The 20,410-nt window shown below is 40.2% G+C and overlaps 1 protein-coding gene across 1 annotated transcript; it reads left to right on the top strand.

Annotated features, from left to right (window-relative positions):
- Window positions 1-10,787: 10,787 nt before the first annotated feature.
- LOC121390572 (dynein light chain Tctex-type 5-like) lies at window positions 10,788-14,170 on the top strand. Its single transcript, XM_041522424.1, has 2 exons — window positions 10,788-10,953; window positions 13,073-14,170. Exon 2 carries the CDS (start codon window positions 13,192-13,194, stop codon window positions 13,642-13,644), a length of 453 nt encoding a protein of 150 aa, XP_041378358.1. The 5' UTR covers window positions 10,788-10,953; window positions 13,073-13,191; the 3' UTR covers window positions 13,645-14,170.
- The last annotated feature ends 6,240 nt before the right edge of the window (window positions 14,171-20,410 follow it).

Genomic DNA, 20,410 nt, shown 5'->3' with positions numbered 1-20,410 from the left:
CCATTCTAAATTATGCATCAAAATTACCTTCAAGAAATTATGCAACATTTTCTATTTCGCTTCAATCCTACGGGACATTTGCAAATTCAATTTAGCACCAAAACCAACCCTCGCCTTAATACCGACCCTGGTCGGGCTGATTGTGTCCCCTTGCACATGCTAGCGCGGGAGACCCCCTCTCTCTCTCCCACTCACCCACCCCAAACCTTTTCCTGTCCTAGACGGATGAGCCGGAGAAAGAAGATACGTGCGCCCATGTCAGGCGTGTGCTACAACAGCTACAACAGCACGTTAAAACCTTTGACCTCAACTGATAAGTACGGCCAAAACACGCAAGCTCAAATTAAATACAAACATGCTGACCTCAAAATATTTCATGAAGGACTCGGTAATTTAATATATTTATTTTAAAGGAGTTCGAAATGGCCTTGACCTTACATTAGAGTCATATTAATGGGATTGAGGTTCCTGAAAAACTCACTTAGTGAACACTCATACTTATAGTAAAAGCCTTCCTTAAATGACGAGTTAAAGCAGTCAGAAAAATGCCCTTGACCTTTAGGACAGGTGTATACAGTATCACTTTGTTTACATACATACACACGCGCACGCACGCGCACGCACGCGCACGCACACAAGCACAAACACATACACACAAGCACATACAAAAACACAAGTACATACAAACACACACATACACACAAACACACACAAACTCATACACACACACACACAAACACACACACACGCATAGATACATACACACACACACACAAACACATCCATATAAACACACACACCAAATACAAAACCCTCTTCCACTACATGATTCGAAAGTTAAAAACAACTGCAGAAACCGTCTTTAAACTTGAACCAGACGTTTAACCAAGTATAAATAACATTCTACACATTTTGTTTAACCCTGTAAATTCATCACTCCATCAACTCCAATCCTATCGTTTGCTAGCGTTAGCATCGTTCTGCGCCGCTGAACGCAGTCATGATTTGAAAGCGCACCATTGTCACATTAAGTAGCCTAACCGTTGCATGCGAACCTAAAATGTGTTGTTGACTTTATTTTTGTGAGCGACAAATAACTCGAACTGGCTCTAAAATAACCGATTACACGTGTAAGTATTTTGTAAGTATGTTACAGGTAAGGTTTCAAGACGACAAGTCAACAAGTCTCTCGGCTGCTCGAACAGTTTCAGACGTACAGTAGACATAATTAAATAATAAAATAGTCTGCGCTATCTTTATGGGGGATATTTAGAGGTTTAACCTTTGCACGTTTGAGTTTGCTGCGACAGTAGAACAGGGGGGGGGGGGGGGGGGGACTGAGTAGTTAATAGTCTAAAACTCCTTAAACAGTTAAGAAGAGAATTTTCATTAAGTTTCTATAATGCTTTCCGGATTTCTCCCCCCCCCCCCCCCCCCGCTAGCTACGGCCCTGTAGAAGGTATTTGAAAAGGAATTATGGCGTTCATATAATACTAAGAAAGAGGGGGGTGGATGGCAGAAGGAGACAGGGGAGAGAGATAGCGACAGTCCGAGATGGAGAGAGCAGACATTGGGAAAGATACAACAGCTACAACAGCACGTTAAAACCTTTGACCTCAACTGATAAGTACGGCCAAAACACGCAAGCTCAAATTAAATACAAACATGCTGACCTCAAAATATTTCATGAAGGACTCGGTAATTTAATATATTTATTTTAAAGGAGTTCGAAATGGCCTTGACCTTACATTAGAGTCATATTAATGGGGTTGAGGTTCCTGAAAAAAACTCACTTAGTGAACACTCATACTTATAGTAAAGCCTTCCTTAAATGACGAGTTAAAGCAGTCAGAAAAATGCCCTTGACCTTTAGGACAGGTGTATACAGTATCACTTTGTTTACATACATACACACGCGCACGCACGCGCACGCACGCGCACGCACACAAGCACAAACACATACACACAAGCACATACAAAAACACAAGTACATACAAACACACACATACACACAAACACACACAAACTCATACACACACACACACAAACACACACGCATAGATACATACACACACACACACAAACACATCCATATAAACACACACACCAAATACAAAACCCTCTTCCACTACATGATTCGAAAGTTAAAAACAACTGCAGAAACCGTCTTTAAACTTGAACCAGACGTTTAACCAAGTATAAATAACATTCTACACATTTTGTTTAACCCTGTAAATTCATCACTCCATCAACTCCAATCCTATCGTTTGCTAGCGTTAGCATCGTTCTGCGCCGCTGAACGCAGTCATGATTTGAAAGCGCACCATTGTCACATTAAGTAGCCTAACCGTTTGCATGCGAACCTAAAATGTGTTGTTGACTTTATTTTTGTGAGCGACAAATAACTCGAACTGGCTCTAAAATAACCGATTACACGTGTAAGTATTTTGTAAGTATGTTACAGGTAAGGTTTCAAGACGACAAGTCAACAAGTCTCTCGGCTGCTCGAACAGTTTCAGACGTACAGTAGACATAATTAAATAATAAAATAGTCTGCGCTATCTTTATGGGGGATATTTAGAGGTTTAACCTTTGCACGTTTGAGTTTGCTGCGACAGTAGAACGGGGGGGGGGGGGGGGGGGGGGGGGGGACTGAGTAGTTAATAGTCTAAAACTCCTTAAACAGTTAAGAAGAGAATTTTCATTAAGTTTCTATAATGCTTTCCGGATTTCTCTCCCCCCCCCCCCCCCCGCTAGCTACGGCCCTGTAGAAGGTATTTGAAAAGGAATTATGGCATTCATATAATACTAAGAAAGAGGGGGATGGATGGCAGAAGGAGACAGGGGAGAGAGATAGCGACAGTCCGAGATGGAGAGAGCAGACATTGGGAAAGATATGGAGGGGGAAAAGACAGAAAGGAAAAGAAACAGAGAGGGAGAGAGAGGGGGGGGGGGGGAGGAGGAATAAACGAGAGATGGAGAGGAGAGAGACATAGAGAGCAGGCATTGAAAGAGACATGGTGAAAAAAGACACATAGACAGACACACACACAGATTCAGAGACAGACACCGACAGAGAGACAGACACAGACAGAGATAGAGAAACAGGAGAGGAGAGGAGAGAGAGAGAGAGAGAGAGAGAGAGAGAGAGAGAGAGAGAGAGAGAGAGAGAGAGAGAGAGAGAGAGAGAGAGAGAGAGAGAGTACTCCAAGACCAGTAAAATCTGATTTCAATGAGATGGTGTTCGAACCGTACAGCGGACATCACCTGGAGAAGACAGATAATGGCACCCACCTGTTGTCATTTGTCCAATCATAACTGTCAATATATAATTATTACAGTAGTATTGGTAGTTGCATTCCTTTGTATAGAGAGTGGGGAAATAAACTTGCCGCCAACAGTAAATTATTATTTTCGATTAACAGCAAAAAGGTCTTTTATGGGGCAGTTTCCCACAGGAATATGCTACTTTAATTAATTTCTATAACTGTACTTCTCGTGAAACAAATACTAACATTCAAAATAAAATACCTTTCAAACGAACCTAGCTTGTCATTAACCTGCTACAAACCTTGGCGATTGATTTCTAATTTGACCGTGAAAAGAAGCCACCTGGCCAGGCGTGAACTAAGATCAAACGATCGTACGCGTTCAGGTGAGGGCGACAGGCAATCAAGTGTTCTCGTTTATCGCTGGCACCGGTCATCATGGCTGCTATCGGCTGTAAATCATTTCATTTGTATTGATTGTTGCCGAAGAAATCGATGGGCAAATAAAATAGCTTTCTGTTAAGAGTTTAGTACACTGGTGAGTCTTTGTTAAGGGTAGTAGTACAAGTATATCGCTAATAGTGTATAGGAAATGACTTGTGTATTGTATTCCCTATACATTACTATAGATGTAGTTTAATCATACACACACTGTTAACATTTTTTCTTACACACCCGCTGGTGAGAATATCATGAGTTATGTTTTGATAACACATACTAATAACACACATACGTAAGATAATAATTTAAAGATATACGACTGGCTGCTCCTAAGTGATGGCCAGGTCGCCAGTGCCATACAATCCAGTAAAGGGGAGGGGGGGGGGGGGGGGCACAATCGAAATGATTGCTCTGTGACGTATAAATTGACAGGAAATTGATTTGTTTATGTGTATACACTAACAGGAAATTGATTTGTCTGTGAGACATAAGTTAACTACAAACGTATTTATGTAAGAAATAGAATACTACACTCTTGTCCGTTTGAAAGAATGCATCTTAACTCGTTGTTTGAAAACGTATTCATCTCGCTTTCGCTCGTTAGATACGTTTTAAAACAACTCGTTGGAAGATAAATGGTGACTAACGATCACTCGTAGTATTCTCTAGATATATTTAAGTGTTTCTAGATAAAACGTATCCGGTCAAATGTTAAAGGTGTTATATCGCTAAGTTGCATAATGTCGACTTCCCTCCAGAATTATTTATTAACTTTTGTTTGAAATGTAAAAATTTATACCTAAAAATCATATGCCCATACAAATTATGAAATATTTTAATTTACTATTAAAATGTTTACTGAAGAATATTTAATGGACGACTGGTTGAGAAATATTTAATGGACGACTGGTGGAGAAATATTTAATGGGCGACTGGTGAAGAAATATTTAATGGACGACTGTTCAGTTGAGGCTAACACTCTGTAAGGTTATGCCAAGTGGATTTTGCCGACGAGTTCGCTGTCTTTGTGCAACTCATCTGTCACTGATGGTTCTGTCCAGTCAACTGGGACGGGACGGAGCCCAGTGGTAAAGCGGTCGCTTGATGCGCGGTTGGTTTGGGATCGATCCCCTTGGGTGGGCTATTTCTCGTTCCAGCCAGTACACAACAGGTATATCAAAGGCCGTGGTATGTACTATCCTGTCTGTGGATGGTGCATATAATAGATCCCTTGCTACTAATGAAAAAAATGTGACCATTGGTTTATCATCTAATAGCCTATGATTAATAAATCAATTTGCTCTAGTAGTGTCTATGTGTGTGTGTGTGTGTGTGTCTGTCTGTCTGTCTGTCTGTCTCTCTGTCTCTCTCTCTCTCTCTCTCTCTCTCTCTCTCTCTCTCTCTCTCTCTCTCTCTCTCTCTCTCTCTCTCTCTCTGTGTGTCTGTGTGTGTGTGTCTCTCTCACTCGACTGGTATATCAAACAAAACATTTCTGACCTCGCTCTCTCTCTTTATATAGTATATAGATAGTCTTCTCCATAAACGTACAGCCGACCCAGATAGACACACACACACACACACACGCACGCACGCACGCACGCACGCACGCGCTAGCGCGCACACACACATACACGAACACAAAATAGACATCCACACCTTTTTTTTACATCACTAGACGACATTGATTTATTAATCATCTGCTATTAAATGTCAAACATATTGTCGTTTTTGACAAGTCATAGAGAAGAGAAGAAACCCGCTACATTTTTCCATTAGTAGCAAGGGGTCTTTTATATGCACCGTCCCACAAACAGGATCGCACATACCACGGGCTTTGATATACCGTTCGTGGTGCACTGACTGGAACGAGAAATAGCTCAATGGGCCCACCGACGGGGATCAATCCTAGACCGACCGCGCATCAGGCGTGCGCTTTACCACTGGGCTGCGTCCCGCCCAGATATCCACACATACTCGCATACACGCACGCGCGCGCACACACTTAAAAGCTCATACCAAAAAAAAAAAAAAAAAATAATAATAATAATAATAATATATATATATATAACCAACATGCCAGGATCCGTGCCTTATAGGTATTTTGTCCGTTTTGTCTGTAAAGCTGGAATAATATTTCGAACTGAATACGCTGTGCCTAGGGGGCGTTATGGTAATGATATTGTGAAACACTTTACTTTGTTATGAAACACGTCAATGCTATTACAGCACAAGAGTATATACTACTAAACAAATATGATACGTGCACGACGTTGCTTACTCGAGTGACATAACATATATTCTCATTTTTCAAGGCCAGTTTGTTGCGATGGCGGCATTCAATGCAAATAATGTTGTTAAAGGTACGTTTACACGGCTTGACTCGTTGTAACGGTTTGTAATAGAGAAAAAGCATGTTAAATCAGTTTACTAGTAAAAATCGGTCTGTTCCAACGCCGCCATTGCAGTGTTTTACTTAATGAAAAAATTAAAGTTTGTTTCGTTTAACGACACAACTAGAGCACATTTATTAATTAATCATCGGCTACTGGATGTCAAAAAATAATTGTTACATTTTTTCCTAATGCAGCAAAGGATTTTTTATTTGCACTTTCACAGACAAAAAAGCACATACCACGATCTTTAATATATCAGTTGGGTGCACTGGTTGGAACGAGATAAAACAAAATCCAATCAGTTGAATGGATCCACTGAGGTGGTTCGATCATGCGACGCAAGCACCTCAAGCGAGCACTCAACCGACTGAGCTAAATCCTGACGTCGTGTTGTCATATCTATAGCTAATAAACCAAGCAAATCGCATGGTTTGAACGTACCTTCAGGGTCGATATGGAAAACAAACAATCTGATAGATGTCAGCCGCAGGTGACATTACGACTACGTGAGATATGGCAGATAATGTATCCTGGACGGATTTCCAGAAGGTTCCTGTATTAAAGAAACAAAAAAAGAAACAAAAAAAAACAACAGCAAATAAAACCTAAAAAAAAACACCCCAGAAACATCAGAAACAAGAACATAATTTTTTTTTAATCTAAATAAAAATAAATCAATAACATCAACAACATCAATAACACATTTTATTAATTTAGCAGCAACATTCTAGTACTAGAAAATTCATAGAGATGGTTAGACGGAGCAAGCTAGCCTACGTGGCGAAAACCGTGGGTGTCTTGATTTTCTTCTTGATTTTGGGGTGGGGTTTTTTTTCATAATTTTTGTTGTTGTTGTTGTTGTTGTTTGGTTTTGTGGAGGGGGTTCTTCTTTCTTTTCTTTTTTTTTCTTTTTTTTTTTGGGGGGGGGGGGGGGGCCTTTTTGGTTACTTTTTTTCGGGTGGTGGTGGTTGTTTTTTGGTTTGTTCATTTGTTGGTTTGTTTGTAGATTTATTTTTGTTGGTTTTGTTGGGGGGTTTTTGTATAGTTTTTTTTTGTGTGTTTTGTTTGATGATTTGTTTTATGTTTGTTTGTTTGGTTGTTGTTGTTGTTGTTGTTTTTTTTTTTTTGTTTTTGTTTGGGTTTTTTTGTTTTTTTTTACCCTCTGGATCACGATTAAGTATCACCATTACTATTTTCAAAATCCTATGATGCTGGTTAACCAATATGACTCCACAACGAAATACCAAGCATGAATTCCTTACTGCTTTAAGTTAGCATTTGTGTTTTGTTTAACGACACCACATGAACACGATGCTCTAGTAATCATCCGTCATTGAAAATCAAACATTTCGTAATTGTGACATAGTCTTCAGCGGAAACCCGCTACATTTTTTCACTGGTAGTAAGGGATCCTCTATAGCCCCATTCCCACAGACAGGACAGCACATACCATGTTATTTAACTTCACTTATCTGATCCTAATTTCCACGATAGTTACCTTTTTGATTCATATAAAAAACATGTTCAGCTACTACAAATAACAGGACGACACAAAACATTGAATTTGTCAAAATTGGTCAATTAAACCAGACGTTGTAGGTAATGCACGACTGGTATATATCAAAGGCCGTGGTATGTGCTGTGTTGTGCTGTCCTGTCGGTGAGAAAGTGCATATAAAATACTTGCTATTAACAGGAAAATGTAGCCGGCTTCCTCTGACAACGTGTCATAATTACCAAATGTTTGACATCAAATAGCCGATGATTAAGAAATCAATGTGCACCAGTGGAGTAGTTAAACAAACAAAAAAGGTTACTTGGTAAAAAATGTGAGATTAATTAATTAATTAATTAATTAATTAATTGAACTGAAAATATTTTACAGTGCTTTTTAATAACGAGTGTCAATTTAAGTTAATTTTACTGATGTTTTTGATTTCAGGATATTTAGTGTGATGGTCGGTCGGTCGGTTGGTTGGTGACTTACTTACCTATTTATGTGTGGGTAGGTGGGTGGGTGCGTGGGCATGTTGGTGTTAATGGGCCAAGTAAAGTTGGGTTAGGTTGAGTTGACTGATTAGTTAGTTGGTGTACATTTATATATATATATATATATATATATATATATATATATATATATATATATATATATATATATAAAACCTTTTTAACTACTTCTTTGTGTGGCCGCTTAAGACAGGTTTACTTGCATTGGGTTAATATATCTTCTTTTTGCGTATTTATTTTTTTAGATTAAAAATTCAAATTACCCTCCTGTTGAAAATTTCGCCCTCTCGGAAGTGACTTCGCTCTATGATTTCGACCTCGCGTGAGGCATATATATATATATATATATATATATATATATATATAATCTATATATATATATATATATATATATATATATATATATATATATATATGTATTTGTGTCTATGTGTATTCGTTTATTTCAGATTTGGTGCTGAAATTACCTCCTATCCCCCCCCCCCCCCCCCCAGCTATCTTCAAACTGAAACCTACGCGATGGAGACGACGACAACGACGGACAAGTTGACGATGCACGCACTGAAGCAACACGACCACATCCACCCGACGTTGAAGGCGCCACCACCGGCAACGAAGACGTCCAGTAAGGAGGAGAAAGAGGTACAGCAGTTGTTTGTCTGTCTTCTTTAACAGATACTTTTAAAGGGATTCTTCTGAGTTTTCAGCCTTAGTGACACTTCTGTTTGTAATAATAAATTCGTACATACGAATTTTGTATGGCAAAAAAAAAAAAAATCGGTATTGAAATACTACAAAACATTGCGAAGGAAGGAAAGAAATGTTTTATTTAACGACACACTCAACACATTTAATTTACGGTTATATGGCGTCGGAAAAACATTACGAATGCCAGAAATACTTTGGCTGAGATATTCATATTCTAAGTATGAAAATGAAAGTAACTTGTAATTTTAATTATGTATATAGGGAATAATACATGAGTGGCCGTTAGATACCATTTATCTCACGAGTTGTCTTAAAATGTATCTAACGAGCGAAAGCGAGTTTGATACGTTTTAAAACAACGAGTTGTGAGATAAATGGTATCTAACGGACACGAATGTATTATTCTATTTCTTACACATACTCAAAAACAATGTTTTAAGCAAATGTTTACATATTTTTCGACTAAAAGTAATTTACAGCCGTTGCACTTGTAGCTGACTTACACGTCACAGGCCCATGATTGTCATGTTAACTATACGTCACAGTCTAATCGATTTCCATCGTGTAGTTTTTCATTGGATGTATGGTATTTGTCACCTGGACCCCGTTCCACGAAGCGACCGTAGCACTACGATCACCTTAAGTGCATTAGGTAGTTATGTACTTACGGTGATCTTAGGGCTACGATCGCTTCGTGGAACGGGCTCCTGGTCATCACCTAGGAGCAGCCAGTCGTATGCTTTGAAATTGTTAACAACCATGTGTAACCAAAATAACGTATGGTGTTCTCACCAACGGGTGTGTAAGAAACATATTTTATTACGAAGTTGGAAGGACAAATATCAACAAATATATATGCCTAATTGTAGGCATAAATACAGGCATGTAAGTACGTTACTGTCGTATATGTGTATGTGTATGTGTATGTGTATGTGTATGTGTATGTATATGTATATGTATACTTATATGTATATGCATAAAATGTATGCATGTATGCATGGATGGATGAATGGGTGGGTGGATGAATGAATGCAAGGGTGCATGGATGGATGCATGCACGTGCAACGTCAAGTCTGTGTGTATGTGTTAAACGTAGAAAATAACCATTATAAACATTAGTGAAAAGACTCATAAATATTTTGGTATGCCAACCATGTTGCCCGTTGCTCTAGAAAAACTTCACCCTTTATATTAAAAAGTCAAGTTAAGGTTTCTAAAACAAAACAAGACAAACGAACAAAGGCACTGAAGCATCAATCCAAGAAACAGGAAGATACATTATTAGAGAAAAAAATATTCACAGTAAGCCCCAGATGCTTATCTTAAATCCCTAATACCGTTAGTCCGTTCTAAAAATAATTAACTACGTACTTATATGTCCAAACATAATTGTTATGCAGTGGCATTTCATTTCATTTTAACTTATTTTCGTGCTTATATCCAATTAAGGTTCAAGCACGCTGTCCTTGGCACACACCTCAGATAGTTGGGCTGTCTGTCCAGAACAGTGGGTTAGTTGTTAAATGGTTAGTGGTTGGTGAGAGAGAAGAGGGTGTAGTGGCCTTACACCTACCCATTGAGCCCATAAGAACTCTCTCTGGGTTGGAACCGGTACCGGGCTGTGAACCATGTACCTACCAGCCTGTAGACCGATGGGTTAAGCACTGCGCCACCGAGGCCGGTTATGCAATGGCAGCCAACGTTTCATTATTATTTATGTTTTGTAGCATACGTGCTTCACCTCAGGAAATAAATTAGAACACCTGCGTTAAATACTTCGTACCTGTAACTCTGGTACGCATGTACATGCATAATGCAATTTCTCTCATTGCAAATCAAAGTGATTTGTTGACGAACTGGACACGTCCCAGAGTGTTTTGTTGTCGCAGTCAATAAAACTCATTATCTTCGACAAGTGGTCCACTAGAGATTTTCAAGATCTTGGGTGTATTATATCTGTCTGTCTGTCTAGAAGGATTAAAGTGGACGTTAAATTAACAATAAAAGAAAAAACGAACATAATTCTGACACGATAGAGTTACAGTGAAGGATACTTGTACATGGGTGGTTGGTAAGACTAGAGGGGAACAGCAACCATGGCGTTAGCAAAGAAGAAATCTCTTCTGGAATTACGGGTTGGTGCTTTTGATTTTTGTAATTTTTTGTTGTTTGTATAATTATTTTATTTAGATGAATAGGTAGAAAAGAGTTTGTTTTGTTTAACGACACCACTAGAGCACATTGATTTATTAACCATCGGCTACTGGATGTCAAACATTTGATAATTGTAACATATAGTCTTAGAGAAGAAACCCGCTACATTTGTCCATTAGTAACAAGGGATATTTTATATGCACCATCCCACAGACAGGATAGCACATACTACGGCCTTTGATATACCAATCGTGTTGCACTGGCTGGAACGAGAAATAGCCCAGTGGGCCCACCGACGGGCATCGATCCTAGACCGACCGCGCATCAATGGGATACGTCCCGCCCCTAATAGGTAGAAGTCCCTGGTAATTTTCGCAATCACGAAATTTTTATTTAACGACGCACTCAACACATTTTTTATTTTACGGTTATATGGCGTCAGACATATGGTTAAGGACCACACAGATATTGAGAGAGGAAACCCGCTGTCGCCACTTCATGGACTACTCTTTTCGATTAGCAGCAAGGCATCCTTTTATATGCAACATCCCACAGACAGGGTAGTACACACCACGGCCTTTAATATACCAGTGGTGATGCACTGGCTGGAAGGAGAAATAGCCCAATGGGCCTACAGACGGGGATCGATCCCAGACCGACCGCGCATCGAGCGGGCGCTTTACCACTGGGCTACGTCTCGCCCCTTGTCGAATAGTGTTGCATAAAGCTAATTTTGTACCCTGAATATGGGGGTTGGTGGTTTGTAAGATATTAAGAGTTAAATTCCTGCAGTCGTTAGATAATTACTGTCACTTGTGTATTTTAGTGTTTCGTCTTGTAAAATGCATCTCTTTGATTCCTAATTTAAAACATTGTTCACTATATGATAACCCGTTCCACCCAAGCCTGACTCCCACAATAGTACTACCCTGAAAGTCGAAAACTGAGCCGAGTTCAGCCAGACCGATCAGAAAAACGTCCGCTGACTGGTTTATGCGCTTTACTGTAAACCAAATTACCACATCGGGAACCAATCAAATAGTTCGGGAACCAATCAAATAGTTCGCGAACGTTAGCGAAACGTTCGCTGGCTGAACTTAGTGCTGTTATTTATGTGTTGTCGTCTTTGCTTCAAACCTTTAGTATGTTATTATGTATTTTTGTTGAAATAACCTAGAAGCTGGATGCCACTGCCGCGTTCAGGAGGGCGTGCGCTCGCGAATAATTTGATTGGTACCATCGTCTCCTGTCATATCACATCCATCTCTCATTAGGCGCAAAAACCAGTCTAGTTAGGGACGGATTCTGTAACACCCCGAGGGACTTTACCATTTACTACTAGTTTAAAATGGTGGTACTTATTTACCTTTCAGGTCCGCAGGAACCGGGGGGAGCGGGGGGGGGGGGGGGGGGGGAGCGGGGGCACCGCCTCCCCGCCTTCCAACCTCCGCTCTCGAGAACGAAAATATATGGGGGTTTTTTTTACCTACTCTATATAAAGATAAAAATATGGCTTGTGCTCTCCCTCCCCCCACCCCCCAACTATAGATTGTGCTCCTCCCCCTCACCTCCCCCCTTCTCCAACTCCAGATATTATTCCTACGGACCTGGCATTGCATGCACCCGAAAAGTTAGTCGTAGCGCGCGGACTCACACATTCGCCCTTTTCCCATTAAAAACTATAATTTTCATTTTGAACCATAGGTACAATAGATATGGTTGGAATACAGTGGTTGACAATGCCCCCAAAAAGTGTATCATTTACATAGTTATAACAGGCACGGTGGAAGCAAGTCGACATTGGGGTGGTGATTGACTGAGATCGAGAGCGCAAAGCAAAGTTTCTAAGGGGTTCGGGTGTATGCTTCCCCATAAAATTGTGAGAACTAGATGTCCTGAAATGCAATTTCCTGCATGCTATAAGTAAAATGAATCACCTCTGCCATAAGACTTACTATCAATAATATTTTTGATTCAGAATTAATGAGGCACTAGAAGCCCCCCCCCCCCCCCCCCCCCCCCCCCCCCCCCCCCGCGCTTCGTCTGTATAAGTTTGCTTAAAACTGTTTTGTATAATGGGTTGCTTTTTTCTTTGTCCAGACAAACAAACCAGCTGCACAAAACACGACCATGCTCCGCTTGTCAGAAAACGCAGTCGCCTATCCAGCTTCAGAAGCGACGGGGGCTCCAGCAATTCACAAGCCACGCCTTCTAGAGGGATGTCAATATTCAAACTCGTCGCAGCAACCCGCGCTTGGCAACGATTGGCTAAAAGGAACAGCAATAAGAAGGAAGAAAAGCTAGTGCCAGTTAAACTTGAAAATACATATAAAACGAAGCCGGACGATGGGAAGCACTTTTCGCCGGAAAAAGTCGAGCGATGCTTGAGGAACCTGCTGGAGGCTAAACTCGACAATGCGAAATACAGTCCAGAAAGATGTCGATACATGATAACCGATTTATCGACGATTATCAAATCTCGAGTGAAGGCAATGGACTTTCCGAGGTACAAAATAGTGTGTCACGTGATCATCATGGAAAATCTGGGACAGGGGACGAAGGTAGCGAGTAGGTGTCTGTGGGACACGACGGCAGACTCGTTTGCAACGTGCACGTATCGCAATGACTCGCTAGTAGTGGTGGCCAACGTTTACGCCGTCTACTTCGAGTAGGTCAGCCGTGGAATCCTGTGCAATAAAATGTCACTTTATTGACGCTGTGTATACTATATCATCATGGCTGTATACTTATAGTCCATCCAAGCCCGAATACTATAGTCCTGTTCAAGTGTTTAGACCCTAATGTTTTTTTGCAGATGTTACATTCACTTCCTATTCAATCCTTGTTTTCTTTACATTTGCATGAAAACAAACCCAAACCCCAACAAGTTTTATGTATAATTCATCATCTAAAATGTACAGGAGAACGAAGCTGTATTGAAAACATACATAGACTTTTGTAAAATGGAAATAAGTCAACTTCGTGCATTGTAGACTGATCTCTGTGTCATTTTAATTACTCGAGACCTTCCTTCTACCACCCCCACCCCAGTTATTTTACACTAGATACGGCCCAGGACCCATATTCACAAAAAAGTGTAAATTTACATCTACGACTAGCACTTACGTGTGCCGTAGATTTACGTTTACGTGCAAGAAGCACCTTATTCTAAAAGATGGTCGTAAATATAAACGTAACTTAGTTGGACGTAAATCTACCATTTAACATTCTCACTGGAGTAATTAATAAAAACACATTAGAAACGATGGCTACCGGGTAAATAACAAATGCGCAAAACGCAATTTTGTTTGTCGTCTGCTAACAATAACATTGCGAACAGTGAACCATGGCATTTTGGTATGTGTGGGGATCCGCGTTTTGGTACGAACTTGAGGACATTTCTTAAAAAGGAAAAGATAACTCAGGAGAAATTGGCCAAGTCAAAAACATCCGTTCGATCATGAACAAAAATATGTTCAATCCGTGGGCGTTCGCCATAGCAATCTGCTTCATTTATTGGAAAAGCTGCTAGTTTCCGTAAATAATAGTAAATAACGGCGATCGTGCTTGATTTATTATATGTACACAACTTACGTGCAGGGTTAGTTGCAACCTGAGGCACTCTTATATTTACGTCCAACTTTACACGTAACTTACGTTTTCGTTGTTTCGTGAATAGCTCTTCAGTCGTAGATTTACGTTTACGTGTAAAACTAGGCTTACGATATTTTGTGAATATGGGTCCTGAATCCTAGGCATCCTCCGTGTTTTATATCTTGGTAAAATAGCGGGAGAAATGTTTATCACACAGTTATATTATTATTGTTAAATAAAAATGTTGTTTTATCCTTATTATATATTTATTCCACGCATCTGTAGCCTATTATAGACTGAATAATTATATTGTTAAATGAAATGTGATTTGATTAATTTGTTTATACATTGCATCAGTGGACAATTTTTGACAGTATATGTATTTTTTGGTATTGTATGGTAAAAAAGGTGCGCAATTTGAATGAAGGAAATTTGGCTCATTTTTGATCGGTCCGCCGAATTGGAAAGGGGGAGCTATATATGTTTTGGAACTTTGTTTGCCGAGAGTAGCTCGTTAACAGTGTATTCTATCAGTGATCATTATTGTACGATAGAAGAAATGATAAGTTGTTTCCCTTCTACTTCTTCAAAACTAGCAGTTCACTTCTGAGAGCAAAGTCATTGCAATACCTTATTAATGCATAGGTCACAGTGACACTCATCTATACCGAACACCCACTTGACCAAGTAAAAAGTACGGGTCTAAAGATAATATAATCCGGCACAGTCTAGACAACCTAGCCCCTCCGCCTAAATTCCTGCGCACGCGCCTGTGTTTAGAGAAGTTATGTTCTGTACATAGGCGTACGGGCTCCCATTTTTGTAGGTGGACAGGCTGGTTTTGCCTGAATTAAATGAAAATGCCCGAATCTGGGTAACAACATTTATTCATATTAGCATTAGGGTTGCAAACGAATCACTACGCATTTTTACATGGATTACAACTAATTTTGCGGGTAGAATGATGGAAATACGTGGTAAAAATGTCCCACGTTTTCCCCGAATATCTCTATACTTTTTGCCCGAATTTGATGTTTTGCTCCAGTATTAGGGGGGGGGGGGGGGGGGGGGGGGGGGGGCATTTGTCTCCCCACCCTCTGCCCCACTTTCTCGTACGCTTATGGTTCTGATCTGACATTTAAATAATGACGATGCAAAACGTTCGGTTTTGAGGGAATTCTGGTTTACAGAGGATCCGGTTTTGAGGGGTTATATATACAACTGTTTGGAGCAAGCGTATTGCGGTGTGAATATTCTACCACCTGAAGTTCAACTTTGGCATCTGATCTACTACATTCTGTTGGCACATTGAGCTATTTTCCGTTCGAGCCAGTGCACCACGACTGGTATACCAAAGGCCGTGGTATGTACTACCCTATCTGTGAGGTGGTGCATATAAAATATCCCTTGCTACTAATGGAAAAATGTAGCGGGTTTCCTCTCAAAGACCGTATGCCAATATGACCAAATGTTTGATATCCAATAGTTGATGATGAATAAATATAATCAATGTGTTCTAGTGGTGTCGTTAAACAAAACAAATAAACAAGCGAAATCCTGTCAGTGACTGACACAAATTTTTTACTGTACTATAGTGCGCTACTTTTATTCCCTGTCAGGCGTAATCACTTGTTTTTGGGCCGATTAAAATATTGAATCGGGCGTTGGACAGTCGGTTCAGTGTGCTCTGAAAAAAGACTCGATTGTCGACTGTATTCTTGGGTGTGCGCTGCATTTCAATCCGACGCGATCGTCGGCGCTATGCTCACCAATCACTGCACACCATCTGATCATATGATATCAGTCATGATGGCGGCCTGGTTCAGTTCCGAATAGCTGCTCTGTAGTTTGTGTCAGACGTCTCTATTATTGGGGAGATAGAATTTGCTAAGCATTCAAAAATGTCAGGGGACATTCTAAAAATGTTAGTATACGCTGTGATCTCGTGGTGTTTTAACCCAGGTATTAGAGTCTTATATGCTCCTTCTTCTTCCCTCATTAAAATGCGTGGCCGCACCCACACTTTCCTTTTCGACTGTTGTCGACGACGCCGCCTCCGTACCACCAGTATAGCAAGAAGTGAAATATGAAGCAGAAGCAGATTTCTCGCAAATCGCGCCATTTTGAACAACACAAAAGTATTTCCACCCCAATTTTATTGAGCTTCGACAAACGCGTCGGCTTGGTGTGCGCTGACGAAAACGTTCCGCATACTAGCGCCGATTTTTTTCTAGTTGGCGTTATCGCCAAGACCGTCTTGTCGGGACGGTGTGCGCTTAGCATTGCGAAAATTGCTGAGAACGTTACCATGAAAACGTCAACAACCCTGTGACGTGACGTCAACAATGCTCTTACGTTTTAGTATGCGTATTGATGTCAAAGGTCTGCGGTGGCCTTTATCGGGTGACAGGCACACATGTTTTTTTTGTTTGTTTTTTGTTGGTGTTTTTTTTTTTTTTTTTTTTTTTGGGGGGGGGGGGGGTTGGGGGTTGGGGTTGTTGTTTTTTTTTTTTTTGTTTTGTTTTTGTTTGGGGGGGGGGGGGGGGGAAGGCGTGATTGAGGGACATGACACCTATGCATATTGATAGAGACTACAAAAAATGTACTCGAGGTTAATTCATTTACGTTCAATTCATTAATAGTGTCAATTTGACCAAAAGAATTGCTCACGAAGAACTGCAAGTGTGGATCCAAGAGGAGGGTGTTGGAGGTGCACCCACCAACCCACCCTCGTCCGAAATTCGGAGTTCCCTGAAAAATCAAATGTTTATCAGATGAATACATGTATAATAGATTCATTTGTTTTAGCGGGGAACAGGTTTCCAATCGACGTAATCCAGTGGTAAAGCGTTCGCTTGATGCGCGGTCGGTCTAGGATCGATCACCGTCGATTAATTGGGCTATTTCTCGTTCCAGCCAGTGCTCCACAACTGGTGTAACAAAGGCCGTGGTATGTACTATCCTGTCTGTGGGATGTTGCATATAAAAGATCCTTTGCTGCTAATCGAAAAGAGTAGCCCATGAAGTGGCGACATCAGGTTTCCTCTCTCAATGTCTGTGTGGTCCTTAACCATCTGTCTGACGCCATGTAACCGTAACTAAAATGTGTTGAGTGCGTCGTTAAATAAAACATTTCCTTCTTTCTTTCCAATCGACAGCTTGAAATTTTCCGTGGAAGATTTAACCATATATTTAAAGGTCAGCGTTTATCAAAAACGTAATTCACTATTGTTTGGTATCTACGTATACCTTTTACAATATATATGAAGTATCAATAAAATAAATTTTACAAACATTTACCCGTTTTTAATATATTCGCAACAAAAGGTCGCGTTTTTCCCATCGAATGCCAAAACGATCCCATCGAGTCCAAGAGCCACGTCACGTGACCCCGTGACGCGCTAACCGGCATAACACGAAAGCGTGATTCGCAGCCATTCAGACATTTTACTGGGAAGGTGGAACACGTGTATTTTAAAACGCGAAAATTTTGTTATATTGAATTGAATTGTATGGATGGAATATTCTTTTGGAGATAGTTTTCAAATGTAAAATATGGTGAACCATTAATTATAGTTTGGATGTATCAAAGCAGCAGTTTTTCCCAACTTTAAACAAACCGACAATTACAGGGTTTGCATGGAAGTGGTTCTTAAGCAGAACGCGTGCGTAATGGAAAGGACCATTGCGATGGGATAGGATCTGCAATGACCACTTCATCCCTGGGGATTACAACAATTATTTAAGGTGGTCGATAATTATGACACCTATTTTTTTATTTTATTTTTAAAAACATATCTGTTCCAAGCCTGTATCTCCACCGGCACATGTTCTACGATTGCGCATGATACAGCAAACAAGAAACCACGACGAGCACGAGCTAAACTAGAGCTCAAACGGGTGAGGGGGGAGGAGGCGGGGAGGGTACCAGAGCAGGGGCGGCAGTGTAAAATATAGTGGTACGACTCTTCTTTCAAATTCAGTTGAAGACTGTGACGGTACATGCTCTTAATTTCTTTTCGCCTGTGGCGATATTAATTGTTTTAGAAGGCCGTGTGCAGTTCCAAATGCACTTAGCTAGCTGGGCAACTTGTTACGTAATACTTCGCGCGATCAGGCATTCCAATATGCACTTAGTCCAGCTGTGGAGGCCATGTGGCGAGTAGTTACGTAATACCTCTGCGAGTGCGGTTTTTACAACCGTGATTTGGCGACGATGGCGTCAGTAAGTCTGACGATCAGAGAGAAATAATACCGCTTGTTCGCGGTGGAAATATCAGATGATAGGGGGAGGTACCGCCTTGTACCCCCAGGCGAATTCTGATTTTATAATAAATAGCTAGTTTTTAGAGATATCGAGAGAGAACGACCTAGGAAGGCTCCAGGGGATCACGGACGTCGTCCACTGAACGATATATATTAGTTCAGACGGGACTTTGGTAATTATCTATTTTCTGCTCTGTGTATAACCTTGATGTGATTGATGTGACTTTTAATATTTTAATACTGTATTATACCAATATTCTTTAGACAGTGTCTTCGGTCATCTGACGAAGTAAATCGTAGACTTTTTGTTCTAACATTATATGAGTATTTGGTAATATAAAGCTTAGCCAGTCATCCTAGAAGACCTAGGTAAACTGTAGGTTATTGTCTTTATTGTGATAGGTACCAGTATTAATTCTGTGTTACAAGGTTACTGAATGAGTAGTTAAGGGTTAATTAAAAATTAACCAGTTAGGAATAGTGTTGTAATTCCTTTATTAATTAACTTCTCCTGGAAGCGTTTCTAAATTATCACACGTTACTGAACGAGTAGTAAGGGTTAATTAAAAATTAACCAGTTAGGAATGGAGTGGTAATTCCTTTATTAATTAAGTTCCCCTGGAAGCGGTTCTCAATTATCACACGTGTGGGTGTTTTTGTCACGGTGAAGTGTTTAGCATATTGTGTACACTAGACACCTAGAGATTAACTAATTAAGTGATCAGTTCTGGGTTGTTATTATTGTTGTTATTAATTAACTACTACGGCTGTACATTTGTCAGCGTAGATTAATACAGATTCCAAAGTGTATTGTGTTTTTGTTGTGTTTTCTAGAGAACTAACGTGCTATAATAATATATACTTTATATAAGATCGTATCTCTGATCATACCCAGACGAGCCATACTAGGGTTTAACCGCCTGTTACAGAGAGATCTAATAGATATACAGTTAGGAGAGAGATTTTGATAATCGTGTTTTATTCAGTTACGGGAATTATAGAATCCCCGTGACAGGAGTAGAAAATTGGGGCGCTCGTCCCGGATCTGAAACGGGACTTGCATATTTAAAAAGGTATTGTTTGTAAATGGGGGCTTTATAAATTAATTTTACAAATTAACCAGAAGTAGCACGTTGTTCACTAGAAAATTAATTAATAATAAGTGCGTCATATCTAAACATGGATAAGAATTTGCTGGATAGGCCTACGCTCAGTGTAGTGGAGATTAAGCGAGCACGTAAGGCCGAGTTAGTTGAAATCGCGGGTGAGCGAGAAATTGATTTAACATCAGCTAAAACCTTAGGAGATATAAGGACAATTATTATCCAGGAAGTTTTTGGTGATAGGCCTGTTATGGAAGACAGTGAGATTGTTCCAGAGATAGAGATAAATGAGTTAAGTGTGGAACAACAATTAGCTTTTAAAAAGCTTGAGTACGAAAGAGAAGAGAAAGAGAGAGAAAGAGAAGAACGTGCATTAGATAGAGAGAGAGAAAGAGAAGATAGAGATAGAGAAAAAGAAGATAGGGATAGAGAGAGAGAGAGAGAGAGAGAGAGAGAGAGAGAGAGAGAGAGAGAG

This window comes from Gigantopelta aegis, chromosome 3 (genome assembly GCF_016097555.1).
Source record: "Gigantopelta aegis isolate Gae_Host chromosome 3, Gae_host_genome, whole genome shotgun sequence".
Lineage (NCBI taxonomy): Eukaryota > Metazoa > Mollusca > Gastropoda > Neomphalida > Peltospiridae > Gigantopelta > Gigantopelta aegis.
This window is presented reverse-complemented; position numbering and strand designations above follow the sequence as displayed.

Excerpts from the sequence above, each read along its gene's own strand:
- LOC121390572 (XM_041522424.1), top strand. The coding sequence starts at position 13,192 with ATGTCAATATTCAAACTCGTCGCAGCAACCCGCGCTTGGCAACGATTG.